Here is a 24,057-nt window from a genome sequence, read left to right as displayed (position 1 = left end):
ACTGAGTGTCGAGTCAAGAGATTAGCAATGCTGTTTATTGTTTGGTGAACAGCACCATCAAGTGGACAGGGGTATCGAGAGCATACTGCCGGGACGGCAACCACACCGCCGCTGATCGCAAGGCTCTACAGAGGGTGGTACGCTTAGCCAAACGCACCATCGGGTGCTCTCTGTCTGACTTCCAGGACACCTACAACACCAGGTGCCACAGGAAGGCCAAGAAGATCATCGAGGACTTTAGCCACCTGAGCCACGGCCTGTTCACCTGGCTTCCATCACTCAGACGCAGGCAGTATAGTAGTATCATGACAAAAAATTACAGTAATCATATATCTTTTTAAGACTTTTGTATATAAAAAGCATAGGTCGCTGTGTGCTTCTTTAGCAGTTCAACAGAATTCATTTTGTTTCTGCTGGTCACCACTGAAACACACCAGTAGTCCAGTAGCCATCTTGTCCGGCCATTGACCTTACACCTTTGGGCCTCGGGTCACAGGCTGTCATCGCGCGGGGGTCCAGGGGAGGTGAGAGGGAAGACCAGGCCCCTCTCCTGGGCGTGGCGTCTCCAGCGGTCCTCGTCTCCCTCATGGGTCAGGTACTGGCAGCTCATCCTCTGCTCAAACTCCCTCAGGTCACACCACAACTGGAAGTCCTGGGGTGTTAAGGTCATGGTTTGGTTAAGAATAGGGCTATGGTAAACGGTCAGGAGAATGGTTGGGATAGGGTTAGGGTAAGTGTTAGAGTTATGGCTAGGGTCTCTTGGTCCTCCCACCCCTACGGGTGGTCAGCTCCCACTCAGCCCAGTCAAATCCCTTCTCTGTCCTGATACAACAATGGTGGAACGAGCTTCCCTATGACGCTAGGAGAGCAGAGTCCATGGCATCTTCAGAAAACTTCTGAATCCCTACCTCTTCACACAGCATCCGAAATAACCCCCCAGCCTGTCAGTGATTGTCCATTCATACAGGTTGAGGTCTCTTACCTGTAGCCAGGGGTGTCCCAGGGCCTTCCCCACACTGAACCTACGTCTCACTGACACCTGGAGAAGGTTGTTGATCAGACTCACCGCTACAGAGAGAGAGAGAGAGAAAGAGATGGAGACAGAGAGACAGAGAGACAGAGAGGAGAGAGAGGCAATGTCAGCCCTGAATGCTGATTCATTGGCTTCTGCTCCCCACCTTAGACAAAACACTAGGGGAAAACCCTGCTCACCCTCTAGTGAGATGTTAGACCAGGGCAGGCTGAGTACAGACTTACCCTCTAGTGAGATGTTAGACCAGGGCAGGCTGAGTACAGACTTACCCTCTAGTGAGATGTTAGACCAGGGCAGGCTGAGTACAGACTTACCCTCTAGTGAGATGTTAGACCAGGGCAGGCTGAGTACAGACTTACCCTCTAGTGAGATGTTAGACCAGGGCAGGCTGAGTACAGACTTACCCTCTAGTGAGATGTTAGACCAGGGCAGGCTGAGTACAAACTTACCCTCTAGTGAGATGTTAGACCAGGGCAGGCTGAGTACAGACTTACCCTCTAGTGAGATGTTAGACCAGAGCAGACTGAGTACAGACTTACCCTCTAGTGAGATGTTAGACCAGGGCAGGCTGAGTACAGACTTACCCTCTAGTGAGATGTTAGACCAGAGCAGGCTGAGTACAGACTTACCCTCTAGTGAGATGTTAGACCAGAGCAGGCTGAGTACAGACTTACCCTCTAGTGAGATGTTAGACCAGAGCAGGCTGAGTACAGACTTACCCTCTAGTGAGATGTTAGACCAGAGCAGGCTGAGTACAGACTTACCCTCTAGTGAGATGTTAGACCAGGGCAGGCTGAGTACAGACTTACCCTCTAGTGAGATGTTAGACCAGAGCAGACGGGGTACAGACTTACCCTCTAGTGAGATGTTAGACCAGAGCAGACTGAGTACAGACTTACCCTCTAGTGAGATGTTAGACCAGGGCAGACTGAGTACAGACTTACCCTCTAGTGAGATGTTAGACCAGGGCAGGCTGAGTACAGACTTACCCTCTAGTGAGATGTTAGACCAGGGCAGGCTGAGTACAGACTTACCCTCTAGTGAGATGTTAGACCAGGACAGGCTGAGTACAGACTTACCCTCTAGTGAGATGTTAGACCAGGGCAGGCTGAGTACAGACTTACCCTCTAGTGAGATGTTAGACCAGAGCAGACTGAGTACAGACTTACCCTCTAGTGAGATGTTAGACCAGGGCAGGCTGAGTACAGACTTACCCTCTAGTGAGATGTTAGACCAGAGCAGACTGAGTACAGACTTACCCTCTAGTGAGATGTTAGACCAGGGCAGACTGAGTACAGACTTACCCTCTAGTGAGATGTTAGACCAGGGCAGGCAGAGTACAGACTTACCCTCTAGTGAGATGTTAGACCAGGGCAGGCTGAGTACAGACTTACCCTCTAGTGAGATGTTAGACCAGGGCAGGCAGAGTACAGACTTACCCTCTAGTGAGATGTTAGACCAGGGCAGGCTGAGTACAGACTTTCCCTCTAGTGAGATGTTAGACCAGAGCAGGCTGAGTACAGACTTACCCTCTAGTGAGATGTTAGACCAGGGCAGAATGGGTGCAGACTTACCCTCTAGTGAGATGTTAGACCAGGGCAGGCTGAGTACAGACTTACCCTCTAGTGAGATGTTAGACCAGGGCAGGCAGGGTACAGACTTACCCTCTAGTGAGATGTTAGACCAGGGCAGGCTGAGTACAGACTTACCCTCTAGTGAGATGTTAGACCAGGGCAGGCTGAGAACAGACTTTCCCTCTAGTGAGATGTTAGACCAGGGCAGGCTGAGTACAGACTTACCCTCTAGTGAGATGTTAGACCAGGGCAGGCAGGGTACAGACTTACCCTCTAGTGAGATGTTAGACCAGGGCAGGCTGAGTACAGACTTACCCTCTAGTGAGATGTTAGACCAGGGCAGGCTGAGAACAGACTTTCCCTCTAGTGAGATGTTAGACCAGGGCAGGCTGAGAACAGACTTTCCCTCTAGTGAGATGTTAGACCAGGGCAGGCTGAGTACAGACTTACCCTCTAGTGAGATGTTAGACCAGGGCAGGCTGAGTACAGACTTACCCTCTAGTGAGATGTTAGACCAGGGCAGGCAGGGTACAGACTTACCCTCTAGTGAGATGTTAGACCAGGGCAGGCTGAGTACAGACTTACCCTCTAGTGAGATGTTAGACCAGAGCAGACTGGTACAGACTTACCCTCTAGTGAGATGTTAGACCAGGGCAGGCTGAGTACAGACTTACCCTCTAGTGAGATGTTAGACCAGGGCAGACGGGGGTACAGACTTACCCTCTAGTGAGATGTTAGACCAGGGCAGACTGAGTACAGACTTACCCTCTAGTGAGATGTTAGACCAGAGCAGACTGAGTACAGACTTACCCTCTAGTGAGATGTTAGACCAGGGCAGACGGGGGTACAGACTTACCCTCTAGTGAGATGTTAGACCAGGGCAGACTGGTACAGACTTACCCTCTAGTGAGATGTTAGACCAGAGCAGACGGGGGTACAGACTTACCCTCTAGTGAGATGTTAGACCAGGGCAGACTGAGTACAGACTTACCCTCTAGTGAGATGTTAGACCAGGGTAAGTGAGGTACAGACTTACCCTCTAGTGAGATGTTAGACCAGGGCAGACTGGTACAGACTTACCCTCTAGTGAGATGTTAGACCAGGGTAAGTGAGGTACAGACTTACCCTCTAGTGAGATGTTAGACCAGGGCAGACTGGTACAGACTTACCCTCTAGTGAGATGTTAGACCAGAGCAGACGGGGGTACAGACTTACCCTCTAGTGAGATGTTAGACCAGGGCAGACTGAGTACAGACTTACCCTCTAGTGAGATGTTAGACCAGAGCAGGCTGAGTACAGACTTACCCTCTAGTGAGATGTTAGACCAGGGCAGGCTGAGTACAGACTTACCCTCTAGTGAGATGTTAGACCAGGGCAGGCTGAGTACAGACTTACCCTCTAGTGAGATGTTAGACCAGGGCAGGCTGAGTACAGACTTACCCTCTAGTGAGATGTTAGACCAGGGCAGGCTGAGTACAGACTTACCCTGTAGTGAGATGTTAGACCAGAGCAGACGGGGGTACAGACTTACCCTCTAGTGAGATGTTAGACCAGAGCAGAATGGGTGCAGACTTACCCTCTAGTGAGATGTTAGACCAGAGCAGGCAGGGTACAGACTTACCCTCTAGTGAGATGTTAGACCAGAGCAGGCAGGGTACAGACTTACCCTCTAGTGAGATGTTAGACCAGGGCAGGCTGAGTACAGACTTACCCTGTAGTGAGATGTTAGACCAGAGCAGACGGGGGTACAGACTTACCCTCTAGTGAGATGTTAGACCAGAGCAGAATGGGTACAGACTTACCCTCTAGTGAGATGTTAGACCAGAGCAGGCAGGGTACAGACTTACCCTCTAGTGAGATGTTAGACCAGGGCAGGCAGGGTACAGACTTACCCTCTAGTGAGATGTTAGACCAGAGCAGGCAGGGTACAGACTTACCCTCTAGTGAGATGTTAGACCAGAGCAGACGGGGGTACATGAAGGTAGCGTTGGTGATCTGTTGACTGATGTCCTCATCCTCGTTGAAGGGGAACGTTCCGCTCAGGCTAACGTACAGGACCACGCCCACAGCCCACATGTCCAGCGAACGGTTGTAACCATGGATACTGATGACCTCGGGCGCCAGGTAGGCCGGCGTGCCCACCACTGAGCGGCGGAAAGACTTCTCGCCGATGATTCGGGCGAAGCCAAAGTCACACAGCTTAACCTGAGAGGAAGGAGGAGAGGAGTCACTGTAAAGTCTGATATTGGAAGGATTATTAACCAAGTAGAGAGTCTCACACTGAGGGAGATTGACAAGTGTACACACACACCAACCTGAGGGAAAGGATCTGGGGAGGCCACCAATACATTCTCAGGTTTCAGGTCACAGTGAGCAATGTGTTTGAAGTGCAGGTAGCGCAGGGCCTCTAGAATCTACACACACACACACACTAGTCTGTGAGTCAACAAAGATCAAAATCAAGTGATTCCTCTTTAGGAATCAATGGAATCTTTGAAGTGATTTTACAGAGTGGCATATGCAGCAAATGATGAGAGACAAGTATTATAAAAGTACTACTTTCCCCCAGAACTACTTCAGTACCGCAGACCGTTGAAGAAATAATCAGTGTTCCCTTGCTACGTGACCAGTACCTGTGTAACCAGGAAGCGTGTCGTGCGCTCTGGCAGACGGCCCTTTTCATTGGACAGAATCATCTCCAGCATGTCGCCATGGAGCTTCTCCATGACAACGAAGACATGCTCCAGGGTCTCAAACATTCCCTCCAGTAGAACTACACCCAGGTGAGACAGATTCTGGACACACACACAATGGATTTTTTATTTATTTAACCTTCATTGAACTAGGCAAATCAGTTAAGAACAAATTCTTATTTACAATGACGGCCTACACCGGCCAAACCCAGCTGACACTGGGCCAATTGTGCACCGCCCTATGGGAATCTCAATCGGTTGTGAAACAGCCTGGATTCGAACCAGGGTGTCTGTAGTGACGCCTCAAGCACTGAGATGCAGTGCCTTAGACCGCTGCGCCACTCTGGAGCCATGTTAATTTCAAATACCCTAACTCCCTGTAATACAAATTGAATCCAAACACACAGATCTAGAACCTTCACCTGTAGAATTGCCTGCTCGTTCCTCAACTGTCTCTCCTGTTTGGTAGGGAAACGGGTTTTGTCGATGACCTTGATGGCCACTGGGTGACCAGACTGTCTGTGGGTGCCTGGAGACGAGAGTAGACTCTCAGCTAGCCATCTAATACAATGCTAATACTATATAATCTCAATAGAAGGAACTAAATGTTCCTAACAGGTAACAGTATAGAAAGTATCTCCTCTAGTGTAACGTATCGTATCTAGAGTGATGTCAAACCCACCTCTATACACCACTCCAAACTGTCCTGAACCAAGCACCTCATCAGTGAAGATCTGATACACTGAACTGACGTCCTGAAAGACACACACATATAAATACACACAAACATAAATACGAATGTAAAGAACACACACAAATACAGTGTTAGTTACTCATCTATCCATTTCAGACAAAAGCAACGAGTCTTTGAGAGTTCATACACAATATAGATCCATTACCCTCCATCCTCCCCTCCCACTTACCGGTTTCTCTCCACTCTGGGGTCCATGGTCTATAACAGAAAGTGTATTCTTTGATCAAAAGTTAAGGAATATGAGCATGGACATGAACTAAATCTAACATCCCTTATGATGCCAGCTTTACTACAAAACCTTTATGCAAACCATGTGGGAGACCATCCCTTGGCATGTCACAGAGATATGGAGAGTTTGGCCAACAGTGACACAGGATGCCATGGTGGTGCGTCGGGACGCTCACAGAGGGTTCAGACAGAAACCTAAATGACCAAATTCTCTAAATACGTTACTCGGATGTCACTCATTTACATGTCTCAGAACAATACTACACCACAGAGTTTCTAAACCCAGAGGTGCAACATTGTGAGACTACCGGGAACGTTTGCGAAACAGACCACACAGACCAGGCTGAGTTTGGGGTTTGAGAAGTCAATAGGCCGTGTTCAAGAGGATCAAAAACGCAATGTATAGCATGGATAAATTGTGACAGACTGACTGATCTACAAATAATAACGAGTCGTTATTTATGATGAGGTGATTTGTAGATCAGTCAGTCTGCAGTCACCTGCAGTTGTTTTGATGCTCTCGAACACGGCCAGAGAGAAGTGACAAATTCTTCCTTAAATTAAAATGTTCTCAAAATCTAAAGGCATGACCTAGATTCCAATGTCTTACGTAGTTGAACACGTTATTAAGGCTTGCCATGTTCGCGGTTTTCCTGTACATTGTTCTACTTTGAAAACGATGTCGCAGGTGAGCATATATTGGTCGCGGGTTGCGGGTTTTGGGTCTACTTCTAAATTGCACTGCGGCCGCCATGGCATTTATCTTTTTTTATAATCTATGAATTTCACTGTGACCAACTGCTGTTGACTACCAGGCAGTGAGGCATATGAGGCAGGCTGCTGTTGACTACCAGGCAGTGAAGCATATAAGGCAGACTGCTGCTGACTACCAGGCAGTGAGGCATATGAGGCAGGCTGCTGTTGACTACCAGGCAGTGAGGCATATGAGGCAGGCTGCTGTTGACTACCAGGCAGTGAGGCATATGAGGCAGGCTGCTGTTGACTACCAGGCAGTGAGGCATATGAGGCAGGCTGCTGTTGACTACCAGGCAGTGAGGCGTATGAGGCAGGCTGCTGTTGACTACCAGGCAGTGAGGCGTATGAGGCAGGCTGCTGTTGACTACCAGGCAGTGAGGCATATGAGGCAGGCTGCTGCTGACTACCAGGCAGTGAGGCATATGAGGCAGGCTGCTGTTGACTACCAGGCAGTGAGGCATATGAGGCAGGCTGCTGTTGACTACCAGGCAGTGAGGCATATGAGGCAGGCTGCTGTTGACTACCAGGCAGTGAGGCAGGCTGCTGTTGACTACCAGGCAGTGAGGCGTATGAGGCAGGCTGCTGTTGACTACCAGGCAGTGAGGCGTATGAGGCAGGCTGCTGTTGACTACCAGGCAGTGAGGCGTATGAGGCAGGCTGCTGTTGACTACTAGGCAGTGAGGCATATGAGGCAGGCTGGTGTTGACTACCAGGCAGTGAGGCATATGAGGCAGGCTGCTGTTGACTACCAGGCAGTGAGGCATATGAGGCAGACTGCTGTTGACTACCAGGCAGTGAGGCATATGAGGCAGACTGCTGCTGACTACCAGGCAGTGAGGCATATGAGGCAGGCTGCTGTTGCGAGTTAGTGAATGGTGGCGGGGAAGGAGCGTCATGTACAGTCATTGGAAGTGAGGGGCAAACCAGAGGAGAGTGTGTGTAGTACTGTCGAGACAGAGTGCAACATGACAATTGATGTGCGATTCAACAACGAACAGCAGCGCTAGATAGCTAGCTACATACTTATCCCTCAAAATTATTTGCTTCGTTCTTTGTATCCTGACCGCCCCCAGTCCTACCAATATTTAAAGCCAACACAGGAAGGCAGAGAAACTGACAAATAATCATCCAATAGTTTCAGAGAGGATCGAACAATGTGCTTCCTCTGTGTATGCATCCAGCTAGCTAGCTAACATTGGCCAGAAAGTTGAAGTCAGAGGAACGAACCGATTTGACACGCCAGTTTACTGGCAAGACACGATTCTACTGTCAGAATGCCAGGCAAATGGGCAAGATATGGGCGAAAATATTGCAAAGACAGGGAAAGAGAACAGGATATAAAGGAATGGACTAAGAGCACCCCAGGAGATGACAGACATGCGAGTCCATCACACCGATCTTAATTCTCATGCACAAACACAAGAGAAATGCTGCTCCATTTTCGCATGCATTAACATTAACATAACACAGGAACTACATTTGTACGAGAGAATAACACTAATTAAACGATCCGAGGTACAGATGGCTGCACATATTGCATGCAGCATACCACTCCAGCACTGCAACTGTAGATCACCTGGGTTGTGTTGTTGAAGACATTGCTAAGAAAGGAATCAATATCCACATGAAAAAATGCACAGCGCTCATAAATGCAGTTATAGGGCCTGCAGTGCATGAGGAACTAGTAAAGGACATTGGGAATGAGTCTTACTCGTTGATTATTGATGAAAGTCACAAGCAAGAAGCAACTGTGTGGTGATAAGATACCACAGCAAGAAACTCTCAAATCATAAGCACATTTGGAGGAATAATCACCATTCCAGCTGGTGATTCAATGATCATTGCCTTGTTCAAGTTTCTTGATGACAATAAATTGCCCATTGACATCTATCTCTGTCTGTTCCTCTACTCTCTGTCTGTCTCTGTGGTGACGGGGAATGGCAGCAGCACAAACATGTATGGGGATCACCAGCATGTACCTCCTTTGGCCCCTCACTGGCTGGAACCCTGTTGCTGAGGGTCCCATAAAGTCCAATAAATGGCTTCAATCTGGTAGTAGGGCTCCTGGTTGGTCTAACCAAGCACTTCAATCTGGTAGTAGGGCTCCTGGTTGGTCTAACCAAGCACTTCAATCTGGTAGTAGGGCTCCTGGTTGGTCTAACCAAGCACTTCAATCTGGTAGTAGGGCTCCTGGTTGGTCTAACCAAGCACTTCGATCTGGTAGTAGGGCTCCTGGTTGGTCTAACCAAGCACTTCAATCTGGTAGTAGGGCTCCTGGTTGGTCTAACCAAGCACTTCAATCTGGTAGTAGGGCTCCTGGTTGGTCTAACCAAGCACTTCAATCTGGTAGTAGGGCTCCTGGTTGGTCTAACCAAGCACTTCAATCTGGTAGTAGGGCTCCTGGTTGGTCTAACCAAGCACTTCGATCTGGTAGTAGGGCTCCTGGTTGGTCTAACCAAGCACTTCAATCTGGTAGTAGGGCTCCTGGTTGGTCTAACCAAGCACTTCAATCTGGTAGTAGGGCTCCTGGTTGGTCTAACCAAGCACTTCGATCTGGTAGTAGGGCTCCTGGTTGGTCTAACCAAGCACTTCGATCTGGTAGTAGGGCTCCTGGTTGGTCTAACCAAGCACTTCAATCTGGTAGTAGGGCTCCTGGTTGGTCTAACCAAGCACTTCGATCTGGTAGTAGGGCTCCTGGTTGGTCTAACCAAGCACTTCAATCTGGTAGTAGGGCTCCTGGTTGGTCTAACCAAGCACTTCGATCTGGTAGTAGGGCTCCTGGTTGGTCTAACCAAGCACTTCAATCTGGTAGTAGGGCTCCTGGTTGGTCTAACCAAGCACTTTGGGGGTGAGCAGAACACAGACACTTCCTTCAGTCATCTGTCTGTAAAGTCTCATCCCCCCTGTTAATCTAACTCACCCCTCATTATATCTCTGTCTGTTCCTCTACTCTCCTTAGAGCAACATAAGGGGAATGGCAGCAGTAACACCAACTTGTATGGGGATCATCTTGTCCTCTAGATGGAGGGCTACTACCAAAACAGCACTGTTTTGGTGAGTACTTATCTCTACACATTAAATGTCATTTATTATGAAATAAAAGAAGACAAAAAGCAAACTGTTGGGGCTTTTGGATTTTTATACTTTAAATGAATATGATTATTTTAGAGCAATGTGACTTGTATTAACACTTTCACAATGATTAACACTGTGTTAACACCATTTCACAAGAATGTTTTATGAAAAAAATTATACCTCTTAACCATTCACTATCAATCACTTCTATAATACAGATTAAATCATTTGGTGTATTGAACCAATAACGGAGAAGCAATTTGACCGTATTTAGATACGATTCATCAACAACTTTTTATGAATGGAGTGCCTTTGATTTGACGGCCTGAACGTGTGCAGTTCGGCGCGAGTCGACCGTTAGACCCGATTACATGTTTCTGCACATGAGTTTAGCTAGCCAACGTCGCCATGACATTGCCTACAAGTGTGATTGGGGATTCTGCCCAGTGTTGCCAACTCATTTTCTGGGTAAATTGCTAGAGGCAGGTTGATTTGTTGCTAAAAGTTGCTAAATGACGTTGTGATGTCATTGCGTGATAACGTAAAACTGCGTCATTACGTAGAATACACAATAACGGTACTCAAATTGACTGGCCATCTCGGGAAAAAATATGATTTGACATTTGACATTTGTTCATGTACAGACTCCCACTCTTTTCTATACTCTTTTCTATATTTGATTGAGACATGTTGATTGATGTTGTAAGTTCTGTTCAAGATCAAACATTTGTGACCAACTATATTAATATTGCCGCTGGCCTGCTGCTGACGTCACTCACAATGCACTTTTGCAGCCAGGCACGTGTGTTGTGACTTGAGTGTGTGACAGAGTAAATCCTTTTTGAGTCATGTAGAGGGCAAATGTGTACATTTTAGCGTTTGAGTCACTTTTCAAAAGTTGCTAAAAGTTAAATACGTGTTTAAAAGTAGCTAAATGTGTTGCTAGGTGCTGTTTGAAAAAAAGTTGCCAGGGTAGTCTGAAAAGTTGCTAAATCTAGCAACAAAATTGCTAAGTTGGCATCACTGATTCTGCCTGTCTTCATATTGTACTGTCTTTGACTACACTTCTACCACAGTCCAAACATGCTAGCTAACTCTCTGACTCACCCTGTCCCTGTTTGCCCGCCTGCCCGCTACTCTGGACAGGCATCAGAGCCTGGCGTACTGCGGTCTCCCAGGCCTGCCCGTCCCTGCCCGCCAGCACACAGTATACCAGCGTGCCCGTCACCACCTCGAACGAGTGGGCACTGTTGTTTGGCAACAAGGGGCCAGACAGCTGAGCGGGGCCTCGCACCTGCAGCACGTTAGACAGAGGAAGCTCCTAGAGAGGGAGGGAGGGAGGGAAGAGGGGAAGGAGAATGGATGAAAATGTAAGGGATAGGCTGAGACATGGGATAATTTTATTCAACTAGGTATGTCAGTTAAGAACAAATTCTTATTTACAATGACGGCCTACCCCGGTCAAACCCGGACGACGCTGGGCCAATTGTGCGCCGCCCTATGGGACTCCCAATCACGGCCGGTTGTGATACAGCCTGAAATCAAACCAGGGTCTGTAGTGACGCCTCTAGCACTGAGATGCAGTGCCTTAGACCGCTGCGCCACTCGGGAGCCCAAAATAAGGGAGGGTGGAAGACAGAAAAAAACATATTTGTTGATGTTGATATTCTATTTGGCCACTAGAGGTCAGTACTGTCGTGTTGAGGTAACTGCCTGGCCTTGGTTTGGTAAATGCTAGATGATTCTTTCATCCCATGTAACTTTTTAAATGTTTTATTTAACTAGGCAAGTCAGTTAAGAACAAATCAATTCTTATTTACAATGACGGCCTACCAAATGGCCTCCTGCAGGGATGGAGGCTGGGATTAAAAATAAAGGACAAAACACACATCACGACAAGAGAGACAACACAACACTACATAAAGAGAGACCTAAGACAAAAACATAGCATGGCAGCAACACATGACAACACAGCATGGTAGCAACACAACATGGCAACAACATGGTAGCAGCACAAAACACGGTACAAAAATAGTTGAACACAGACAACAGCACAAAGGGCTGCAGTAGATATCTCAGATAGGGGCAGTGAGATCTAAGAGGCTAAGCAACAACCAGTGAACTACCTTGTAGTACTTGGTGCTTGTCTCATTCTGATACAGAGTAATATTCTTCCAGTCCAATATCCAGTAATGACGTTTCCTCTGACAGAAACAATAGGAAAGTATGTTATAAGTGTTCTCTCTGTGTGTGTGTGTGTGTGTGTGTGTGTGTGTGTGTGTGTGTAGTAGGGGTTCTGAGGATGCTGCAGCCCCCCCTGAAAAATCAGAATAAAAAATATATATATTATTGAGTGCTGCCTTATGGGGCTCCCAATCACGTCCGGTTGTGATACCGCCTGGAATCAAACCAGGGTCTGTAGTTACGCCTCTCGCACTAAGATGCAGTGCAGAGCCCTCTTTTGTTTTAAGCAAAGACCCAAAACATCCACATCAAATTAATATTTGTTTTGATGAAATAACATGGAAAACAACCACTTTTTGTGCAGTTTTAATTTACCATCCTTACAAACCACTTCATGTAAATGTACATTACTGTATTGTATATAGGCTGGTCATCTAGGTTAGAACCTGTAGACTTTCTATCACCATGAAGAAAAACGATGTTCAATACACTGAGTACATTGAGACATCAAGTGGTTTGTGATGATGTGGCTCAGTTGGTAGAGCATTGTGCTTGTAATGCTCAGGTTGTGGGTTCGATTCCCAAGGGGGACCAGCCTGAAAATGTATGCACGCCCTACTGTAAATCTCTCTGGATAAGAGAGTCTAGTAAAATAAATGAAGACCATTTCAGTTCACATATAAATAAGTTACATTTACAAATACATGTAGTTTACATTTTTTCACAAAAGTAGTGCACTGGGCCTTTACTGGTCCTGTATTAGCAGACCGATGTAGACGTCTTCATTGCGAGCAAAATAATAATAATCTTCTGCATCCCCCCTTCGCAGCTGCTGTGTGTGTGTGTGTGTGTGTGTGTGTGTGTGTGTGTGTGTGTGTGTGTGTGTGTGTGTTCTCACCAGTGTGTCGGTGTTGGTGTGATGCAGTAGCCAGCCCTCTCTCAAGACTCCACTGGCCCGTCTCTTAGTGTGACGAACTGATTGGACCACCCGCATCAGAGGAATATAACTACTGAAACACGGACTGGAAGAGAGGGAGGGAGAGAGAGAGAGAGAGGGGGAGGGAGGGAGGGAGAGGGAGAGAGGGGGAGGGAGGGAGAGAGGGAGAGAGGGGGAGGGAGGGAGAGAGGGAGAGAGGGGGAGGGAGGGAGGGAGAGAGGGGGAGGGAGGGAGGGAGGGAGAGAGAGAGGGGGGGTGGAGGGAGAGAGAGAGGGGGGGTGGAGGGGGAGAGAGAGAGGGGGGGTGGAGGGGGAGAGAGAGAGGGGGGGGTGGAGGGGGAGAGAGAGAGGGGGGGGTGGAGGGGGAGAGAGAGAGAGAGGGGGGGTGGAGGGGGAGAGAGAGAGAGGGGGGGTGGAGGGGGAGAGAGAGAGAGGGGGGGGTGGAGGGGGAGAGAGAAGGGGGGGGTGGAGGGGGAGAGAGAAGGGGGGGTGGAGGGGGAGAGAGAGAGGGAGGGAGGGAGGGAGTGAGGGGAGAGAGAGGGAGGGAGTGAGGGGGGAGTGAGAGGGAGTGAGAGGGAGTGAGGGGGGAGTGAGAGGGAGGGGGGAGTGAGAGGGAGGGGGGAGTGAGAGGGAGGGAGGGGGAGTGAGAGGGAGGGAGGGGGGAGTGAGAGGGAGGGAGGGGGAGTGAGAGGGAGGGGGGGGGAGTGAGAGGGAGGGAGGGGGGAGTGAGAGGGAGGGAGGGGGAGTGAGAGGGAGGGAGGGGGGAGTGAGAGGGAGGGAGGGGGGAGTGAGAGGGAGGGAGGGGGAGGGGGAGTGAGAGGAAGGGAGGGGGGAGTGAGAGGGAGAGGGGAGTGAGAGGGAGGGAGGGATGAAAGAGGGAGAGGGAGGGAGGGGGGAGTGAGAGGGAGGGAGGGATGAAAGAGGGAGAGAGACAGGGAGGGAGGGAGGGATGAAAGAGGGAGAGAGACAGGGAGGGAGGGAGGGATGAAAGAGGGAGAGAGACAGGGAGGGAGGGAGGGATGAAAGAGGGAGAGAGACAGGGAGGGAGGGAGGGATGAAAGAGGGAGAGAGACAGGGAGGGAGGGAGGGATGAAAGAGGGAGAGAGAACTGTTACAACTTCGGTTGACAGACACTGATGTACTATACTCTATCATAAGTAAATAATCATCAAAACTCAAGTGGAAACATACTTAACATCCTATCAAAGCCCAGCATTTTGTTATCCCTCTTACGTGATTGGTGGCTGGTGTCCCACCTCCTTGATCTCAGCGAATGGGTCCTCAGTAGATGGCTCATCCTCATGGTCTTCCAGTGATGTCATACTGCATCCTATATCCTCCTCCTCTGTGTCGTCCTGATAGCCCAGACTGGACACGGAGTCTGTAACATCCTTTACTACATCAATACTAAACCACAACACTAAACTGTCACTGTAAATAAAGTACACAGTCAATTACATATGCAGTTTTTCTCTCATCTTGAAAGCATTAGGAATAGTTTTAACATTTAAGGCCATTATGTTTGTCATTGTCTCTCACCTCCTTCCCCATTGGTGTTGGTCCTCACTCCAGGACAGTCAGCAGGGACCAGGGAGGACTCACAGCGACGATGGCAGTTCAGTTTACAGTCTATATATATTATATATTTGAATGAGAGAGAGATCAGCTTCAGTACATAGACTACTGACACAGCTGTAACACAAGATCTGGAATCTGACCAAGTGATTGACATACCTGCTTCAGAAACTTATGATTAGAGAAAGCATCATACATGTATTTAGTACCCCAGTGACCAACCTCCCAATCTGAATTATGACCTTCAACCCCTGACCTCTGGCCACTCTCACCGGAGCACTGCAGGCCCTGGCGGAACAGGCCCTTAAGGAGGTGGTAGCAGTGTTGGCACACGGTGGGCTTGGTGTAGCTGTGGATGTGGAAGGTGTGTGGCACCCTGCCCGCCACGCCACCCTTTCCCTGGACCACCCCCAGCCACACCGGTTGATCTGCCCACGACGGAGGCCTGGGCCTGGGCTTGGACATACTGATCTGGAAGAGGGAGAGAGGGGGGGGGGATGAAGAGGGAGAAAGACAAAGAGGTAGGGAGAGAGATTAACAGAAAGATTTCATGTCAGATTTTAGAATCACACATAAATGTCACTCTTAAACAGCGGAATGGATTCGGCCCATAATGACTGGTGCTGACCTCCTCCATACTGCCCCCCGCAGGTGTGGAGAGGGAGTGTGTCCGGGGCCTGGCAGGGGGGAATAAGGACAGGCTGGGGCCACACACACGACGGCGTGCACGGCTACAGTCACTAGGCAACTGCAGCGCACAGCGCTTATGAAAGTCTAACCCGCAACCTACAGAGATGTGAGACAAAATCTATTTAGGTAAAATGGTAGATACAACGAAGAATTCAACACAATTCAACATGAAATAAATAGTGAAGGTTCATACTGCGATTAATGACATGAAGGATAAATTATTACTGTATCTACTTCCTTACCTTCACATTTTAACCCTTGACGTACCAACCCCCACAGCATCTCCCCACAGTGATGACAGAAGGTGGGGGTGCGATATGATTGGACAGCCAGGGAGTGTGGGCGGATCTTTATCTCCGTCACAGTAGCTGATCCTGAGTCAGATCAGAAAGAGCAGATATTCCATTACTTTATCTGGACACTTAACGTACTACCTTTCAGTACATTCAATTAACCATATGTGGGCCCTGGTCATAAGTAGAGCACTACAAAGGGAATAGGGTGCCATTTGGAATACAAACCCGGTCTGACCTGAGACGATGATCTCTATGAGGTCGCCGTCCAGCAGTGCATCCTGGTCCGTAAGTCTGTGGAGGAGATGTTCCGAGCCTGTCTGGTGTCTGAACAGGAGGACCTTCTCCCCAACACCCACCACACTACAGTCTGGAGCCTGCAGTACACAAGGGACATGATCAATCAGTTAGTCAATAAATCGGTTGATAGATCAATCAAGGCAGAGCAGGAGAGAAAGATTATAGAGGAGGTCTGTCTGGTTAGCATCATCGAAAGCATGCAGACAGACGTTGGCGTTGAGGGAGGGGTAGGCCATTATCGAGAGAGACTGGTCATGGAACAATGTGAGCGCTGTCGTTAGGGGCGGCAGGTAGCCTATTGGTTAGAGCGTTGGGCCAGTAACCGAAAGGTTGCTTGATCGAATCCCCGAGCTGACAAGGTAAAAATCAGTCATTCTGCCCCTGACTATGGCAGTTAACCCACTGTTCCTAGGCCGTCATTGTAAACAAGAATTTGTTCTTAACTGACTTGCCTAGTTAAATAAAGGTAAAATAAAAATAGATTTTCAAATGAGATGGAAACAAGTGTGAGTGTGTGTTTGTTCCTATAGACAGGAAAAGTGCAATGATCTGAGAGATACAGATTATTCACACAAACCGCATACAAGTTCTCACACAAAGACTACACGGGCCAACTGACCTGCTGCCTGGAAACAGTCAGAAGATCAGAGGATAAGGGGGCTGATTTGAGCGAGACAGGCACGGCGGGGTGTGTGTGTGTGGAAGGTTGTGGTTGGAAAGTTAGCTGCAGACACAGCTAAACCACACGGCAGCCCCTCTGGCTGATGGAGTAACATGGCCATCTCTCACTGAGGTGAGGTAGAGACAGAGAGGGGGGGGGGGGGGTACATTTTGGTAATCTCCACTAACCAAAATGTATTTGAGTGTGCTACAGTACATACATCCTCCATCAGAATCCCCTCACTACAAGGAAGAGAGCTTCTCTGTTCTAGAAGAGGAGATCAATCATTTCCGGGTCCAAGGAAATGTTCTGATCTGCGGGGATCTTAATACTCAGACTAGAGAAGAACCAGATAGCATTAGCACACGTGGAGGCAAACACATACCTATAAACCTCCTCTGCCCTCATATCCACCCAGGAAGAACTTTGATAAAAACAACAGAAATGGGAACCAACTACGGCAGCTCTGTGGAACGCTGGGTCTGTACATAGTCAATGGAAGGCTACGAGGGGACTTTTCGGGCAGGTATACATACAGCTCCCCTCTTAGTAGTACTGTAGATGATGTCATCCCAGACTTAGATCCAGTGTCTTCCCCAGTCAGCCCATTAACACCACTGTCAGACCATAGCAAAATTACAGCATGCCTTAAAAGGGAAGACACAAACAAAAATGGAGAAGAGACCACCAGTAAATGACACAAGACCAATCAGTCCTATAGATGGACGAAGAATAGCATGGAAAACTACCAGAAACCTGGACCACACATCACCACAGTAAGGGAGGTATACATTTGGCTGTACAAAACAAACAACTTTTTTGGGACACGCCCTCATCCAATTTTAAAAAGACACCCAAAATCAATCCAAATAAGACAAATTGTGAAAAAATGTTTGATTATGATTGCAAATCCATTTAAAACAAAGGAATGTATCTAACCAAAAACACAGACAACCAGGAACTGAGCACTCAGTATTGGACAACCCTAAAAGAATCCAGACAGAATCTCAGAACAAAGAACCACACATCAGACACCAACTTAATGACATTGAGGAATCCATAGATTCAAACAACAGCTGGGGAAGTTGGAACTCCATAAACAAACTACACCGAGTAGAAGTGGGCATCCAAACTGGGGAGCTATGGAACCCTCACTTTGAAGAACGATATAGACATATTAAAGTGAATTCGTATCAAAAATAAATCTAAAATCTGAAAACTGTAAATGATTGAATCAGCCATTAAAGACAACCAGAACCCATTGGATTCCCCAGTAACACTCCCCCATCCTCCACATACAACACCCGTTCTGCCAGTCACATTCTGTTAAAGGTCCCCAAAGCACACACATCCCTGGGTTGCTCCTCTTTTCTGTTTGCTGCAGATAGCGACTGGAACAAGCTGCAACAAACACTCAAACTAGACAGTTTTATCTCCATCTCTTCATTCAAAGACTCAATCATGGACACTCTTACTGACAGTTGTGGCTGCTTTGCGTGATGTATTGTTGTCTCTACCTTCTTGCCCTTTGCGCTGTTGACTATGCCCAATCATGTTTGTACCATATTTTGTTCTGCTACCATGTTGTTGTTATGTTGTGTTGCTACCATGCTGTGTTGTCATGTGTTGCTGCCTTGCTATGATGTTGTCTTAAGTCTCTCTTTATGTAGTGTTGTCTCGTTGTGATGTGTGTTTTGTTCTATTTATATTGTATTTATTTATGTATTTTAATCCCAGCCACCGTCCTCGCAGGAGACCGTTTTCCTTTTGGTAGGCCGTCATTGTAAATAAGAATTTGTTCTTAACTGACTTACCTAGTTAAATAAAAATAAATAAAATAAAAACAATCAGAAAAAATACAGGCCCTGCAAGTCAGAAATGCTTGTGGTACTGACGGAATATTAAACCAAATGATAAAATACACACACCACAAATGTAGCACTTCCATATTCAAAATATTTAACAATATTTGAGTGTAGGCTGTTTCCCTGACCTCTGGAACACATTTTTTTGTAAAAATGTAGACACATTTCATCCAAACAATTACCGTGGCATTTGTGTCAACAGAAACCTGGGGAAAATATTCGGCACCGTCATGAACAGCAGATTCTTTCACTTCCTCAGTGAAAACAATGTCCTGAGCAAAAGTCAAATTGCATTCCTACCAAATGATCAAACATCAGAACACATTTATACCCGACAAACCCTAATTGATAAACGTGAATCAATACATTTCTCCTGCTTTGTGGATATCCAATTTGGCATGAAGACATTTTTCTCAAACGAATTGGAAAAACATGTGTCATCAAATCAATGTATAGAAATAACAGTCCAAATTGGAAATAAACATAGACATGTATTTTCCCAAGGGTGCGGAGTGAAACAGGGGAACAACTTGAACTCAAGTCTATTTATTCAATACAGTAACCATGAATTGGCATAAACACTAGAACAACAGCCCCCGGTCTCACTCTTAACGACACATAAATAAAATATGCAGATGACCTGGTGCTACTATCCCCCACAAAAGAGGGGTTACAGCAACAATTAGATCATCTGCAAACAGTTGTGTCAGACCTGGGCCCTAACAGTCAATCTCAAAAAGACAAAGATTATGATTTTCCAGAACAGATCCAGATGTCAGGGAAACCAATACCCTTTTTTACTGGGCTCTACTCAAATACAACACACATCTACACATATTTAGGAATAAGAATCATCTCCAGAGGGACATTCAACCTGGCTGTGAAGGAACTGAAAGACAAAGCAAGGAGGGCTTTCTATGGCATTAACAATATATATTAAATTAAACATACCAATTAGGATCTGGCTCAAAATATTCAACTCAATAATATAACTAATTGCACTGTATTCCAGTGAAGTGTGGGGTCCGCTTACAAAAGAAGAATTTGACAAATTGGACAAACACCCAATTGAAACTCTGCAAGAGCATCCTAAGAGTACAGAGAAAAACTCCAAACAACGCATGCAGAGCAGAATCCTCAGATCCTCAAAAGGTTCTACAGCTGCACCATCGAGAGCATCATGACTGGCTGCATCACTGCCTGGTATGGCAACTGCTCGGCCTCCGACCGCAAGGCACTACAGAGGGTAGTGCTTATGGCCCAGTACATCACTGGGGCCAAGCTTCCTGCCATCCAGGATCTCTATACCAGGCGGTGTCAGAGGAAGGCCCTAAATAGACTGTTCTCTCTGCTACCGCACGGCAAGCGGTGCCGTAGCACCATGTCTAGGTCCAAGAGGCTTCTAAACAGCTTCTACCCCCAAGCTATAAGACTCCTGAACATCTAATCGAATGGCTAACCAGACTATTTGCATTTGCATTAAAACGGCATTGTTGGTTAGGGGCTCATAAGTAAGCATTTCACTGTAAGGTACCTGTTGTATTTGGCGCATGTGACTAATACAATTAGATTTAATTTGAATCAGCCCAATTCCCAGTTCTGATTATTATCCTAAAAAGAGACACCAAATGTTATTCAACCAGCCAGCTGGTTCTAAGGCTCGGTTCACTACCAACCCAACAAAGCCTCAGGCATTCACAATCTGGCCCAACCACAAAAAAAATCAAAGTAAACTTTAATGCTATTTGACCACTGTGACTGATAGAAAACCGAGGAAAACACTATGTACAGACTCAGTGAGCACAGCACTGTCCATAGACCGGTCGTCACAGGAACATCTGGCTGCCCAGAGAGGACAGGATGTGCCCATTCTGCACCCAGGAAGAGATGGAGACAGTTGCATTTTCTGTCAAACTGTGACAGATATTCTGAGATAAGAAATACATTATTCTCCAAAATTATAAAACAATACGAAGAATTTGCAAAAAAATTAAATGATAGACAAACTTAAATACAAACTTGGTGAAAAAACTAAATGCTGTGTTTTATCAGCCAAATGTGTGGCCTCCTGCCACAACCTGAGGGACAGCCAGTGAGAAGTAGAGTGTGATTATTCTTTATTAATATGTGTTGGAATTGCTGTTAGTGACATTTTCATGTGTTGCTTAATTACAAACTGTCTAGTATATGTTGGTCTTTGACCATCGTCGCTATATATTTACTTTGACAATGTGTTTTCTTTTCATGTCAATAAAGTATACTGAACTGAATTAACAGAGACAGAGAGAAACAGAGAGAAAGAGCGAGATGGAGAGCACGAAAGAGAAAGATTATAGCCACTGTATGGTATCACAATGATAGTCAGAGTAGTTGGCTAAAATAAAACACACAGGTCTGGGACTGAGTGTACAAAACATTAGGAACACCTGCTCTTTCCATGACAGATTTATCAGGTTAATCCAGGTGAAAGCTATGATCCCTTATTGATGTCACTTGTTAAATCCAATTCAAATCAACGTAGATGAAGGGGAGGAGACAGGTTGAAGAAGAATAATTTTGAAACCTTGAGGCAATTGAGACATGGATTGTGTATTTACAAAATACGTTTTTTATCCGAGCAGCTAATCGATTGCTGCAGCTGTACATAGCCTATCTGTAAATAGCCCATCCAATCTACCTACCTCATCCCCATATTGTTTTCTGCTCTTTTGCACACCATTATTTCTACTTGCACATCACTCACTCCAGTTTTAATTTGCTAAATTATAATTACTTGTTACTATGGCCTATTTATTGCCTTACCTCCTCACGCCATTTGCACACACTGTATATAGACTTATTTATTTTTTTAAATTGTGTTATTGATGGAACGCTTGTGTATTCCATTTGTAACTGTGTGTTGTTGTTTGTGTTGCACTGCTTTGCTTTATCTTGGCCAGGTCGCAGTTGTAAATGAGAACTTGTTCTCAACCAGCCTACCTGGTTAAATAAAGGTGAAATAAAAATAAAAAATTGGGCAAGGCAAAAGATTTAAGAGCCTTTGAATGGGGTATGATAGTAGGATGGGGTATGATACTTCCCTCTTTAATCCAAAGGTTTTCAATGGGGCTCAAATCCAGAGACTGAGATGGTCATTGCAAAATGTTGGTTTTGTGGTCAATTAACCATTTCTTGGTTGATTTTGATGCATGCTTGGGGTCATTGTCTTATTGCAAGATTCATTTGTGGCCAAGTTTCAGCCTCCTGGCAGAGGCAACCAGGTTTTTGGCTAAAATGTTCTGGTACTTGGTAGAGTTCATGATGACGTTGACCTTAACAAGGGCGCTAGGACCAGTGGAATCAAAACAACTTCATATCCACCACTATATTTTACAGTAGATATGAGGTTATTTTCTGCACATGCATCCATCTTTCAACGCCAAACCCACTGCTGGTGTGGGTGGACAAAGACCTCTATTTTTGTCTCTTATCACCAGTTCCGATCCAAGTGCCAGTGCAGTTTAGCAAGCTCCAGGCGTTTATATTTGTTGATAACGCTCAATAAAGGCATTTTTACTGGCCACCCCCCTGAAGAGCCTATTGCCATGGAGCTGGCATCTAATTGTAGATTAAGAGACTTGGTGACCCCAAGATGCGACCCAGTTCTGTATTTCTCCAACTGCCCTTGGACTTTTCCTTGCCTCCAGAACCATCTTCCTCACTGTGCGTAGGGACAAGATACACAGGCAAGTTTACCACTGTTCAAGTGGCTTTAAACTTCTTAATTGACGCCTTAATAGTTGTAAGTGATATTTTTAGCAAATTTGTTTTGCCCATTGCCTGATTTATGAGGGCCACTAACCATTTTTCTCTTTTTGTTTGTGAACTCTTTGCCTTTCCCCCAGTGTTGGAAAAAGCACCCATTTGTCATACTTGAGTAAAAGTAATGGTAACTTAATAGAAAATAACTCAAGTAAAAGTGAAAGTCACCCAGTAAAATACTACTTGAGTAAAAGTCTCAAAATATTTGGTTTTAAATGTACTTAACTATCAAAAGTAAATGTAATTGCTAAAATATAGGTAAGAATCAAAAGTAAAAGAAAAATGTATAAAACATTTCTTACATTAAGCAAACCAGACGGCACAATTAAAAAACATTTTTTTATTGAAGGATAGCGAGTGGCACACTCCAAAGCTCAGTCATAATTTACAAAAGAAGCCTTTGTGTTTAGTGAGTCTCCCAGATCAGAGGCAGTAGGGATGACCAGTGATGTTCTCTTGGTAAGTGTGTGAATAGGACTTTTGGGTGTCAGGTAAAATGTATGCAGTAAAAAGTACATTATTTTCTTTAGGAATGTAGTGGAGTAAAAGTAAAAGTTGTCAAAAATATAAATATTAAAGTAAAGTACAGATACCCCCAAAAACGACTTAAAGTAGTTTACACCACTGCTTTCCCCGTGTTGATGAATGACAAATGTATTTTACATGTGTGTTAACTCATTTTTTTATATCCCAGTGGCACAGGAAACCATGGAAGGCCACAATACAGTTTCTTAAAAAAGCAAAATGTTAATGCAGATTCAATTTTGTTCGATTTCATCTCTAAGAATCTTTAGTAGTGCATTTTGCATGCAAAATTGCATTTTGGGAAAAAAATGGTTACTTGTTATTAAACAAAATAAATTTTTCTGAGCAATTGTATTAGTTTAAAATAATACAAGTCTCTCATTTATTTTGAGCATACATTATAGCTCAGTATTTGTATTATTATTTATATTATAGTATTTTCTTCTCATCTTTATCAAGGGTGGCAATACTTTGTGAGGTGACTGTATGTAGGTCAATGGGTTTACCTTGCGTTCTATGATCTCTGCAGCCAGTCTCTTGGCATGGCAGTAGCTGAGCTGCCCCCCAGACACCCGAACCACCTCCCTGAAGAGGCCTAGCTGGAACTGGACCAGAGCAGTGCCAAGAGGAGCCTGGAGGGGCCCGGGGGCAGCGGTGTGGGGGGGTCGACCAGGGGTACCAGGGCTGGACTGGGTCATCGACATGCTGGAGAGAGAACCTACAGGTGCAGACACAGAGGGACATGGCAGAAAAGCAATAAACAATATGATTGATTGGTTTGTTAATGCATCAAACTATTGATTATTGTATATAGCACTGTTTAAATGAAAACAACTGAGAGCATGAATCTACTACACATACAGCTTCTTCATGTAGTAGCTGCAAGTGAAGACGTTTTGCTGGCACTTTAAGCTACGGAGAACATTTATCACTTCATCAGTTTCCATTAACCTACAGTACATTAGTGATCATTAGTTTCCAAGAGTGAAACAAAAGCTTACTTGATATTCCAGAGTCCATATGGTCCAGCTTACACCTTCCAGGCCTGATCTCCTCTCCTTCAACAGACACCTTAACATGCACTCTTAAAAGTAGTTACTGTTGTGAACCTTTT

General features: G+C 46.0%; 1 protein-coding gene across 1 annotated transcript; it reads right to left on the bottom strand.

Moving 5' to 3' along the window:
• Positions 1–8: 8 nt before the first annotated feature.
• Positions 9–24,057, bottom strand: LOC139561402 (serine/threonine-protein kinase D3-like). Its single transcript, XM_071378462.1, has 19 exons — positions 23,945–24,057; positions 23,450–23,661; positions 16,030–16,168; positions 15,741–15,872; positions 15,437–15,594; positions 15,081–15,279; positions 14,773–14,862; positions 14,467–14,614; positions 13,196–13,319; positions 12,240–12,317; positions 11,221–11,434; positions 6,224–6,252; positions 5,983–6,055; positions 5,723–5,829; positions 5,241–5,402; positions 4,923–5,021; positions 4,545–4,812; positions 983–1,068; positions 9–652 (listed from the first exon to the last, which is right to left on the bottom strand). The coding sequence occupies exons 1-19, from the start codon at positions 23,961–23,963 to the stop codon at positions 491–493; spliced, it is 2,499 nt and encodes an 832-aa protein (XP_071234563.1). The 5' UTR covers positions 23,964–24,057; the 3' UTR covers positions 9–490.

This window comes from Salvelinus alpinus, chromosome 31 (assembly GCF_045679555.1).
Source record: "Salvelinus alpinus chromosome 31, SLU_Salpinus.1, whole genome shotgun sequence".
NCBI classification, from domain to species: Eukaryota; Metazoa; Chordata; class Actinopteri; order Salmoniformes; family Salmonidae; genus Salvelinus; species Salvelinus alpinus.
This window is presented reverse-complemented; position numbering and strand designations above follow the sequence as displayed.

Bases quoted from the DNA above. Each gene is read 5' to 3' on its own strand.
- LOC139561402 (XM_071378462.1), bottom strand. The intron at 14,615-14,772 runs GTGAGAGACAAT...AGGATGTTACAG, and splicing joins CAACACCAATGGGGAAGGAG to ACTCCGTGTCCAGTCTGGGC. The intron at 13,320-14,466 runs GTAAGAGGGATA...CCTCTCTTCCAG, and splicing joins GGACACCAGCCACCAATCAC to TCCGTGTTTCAGTAGTTATA.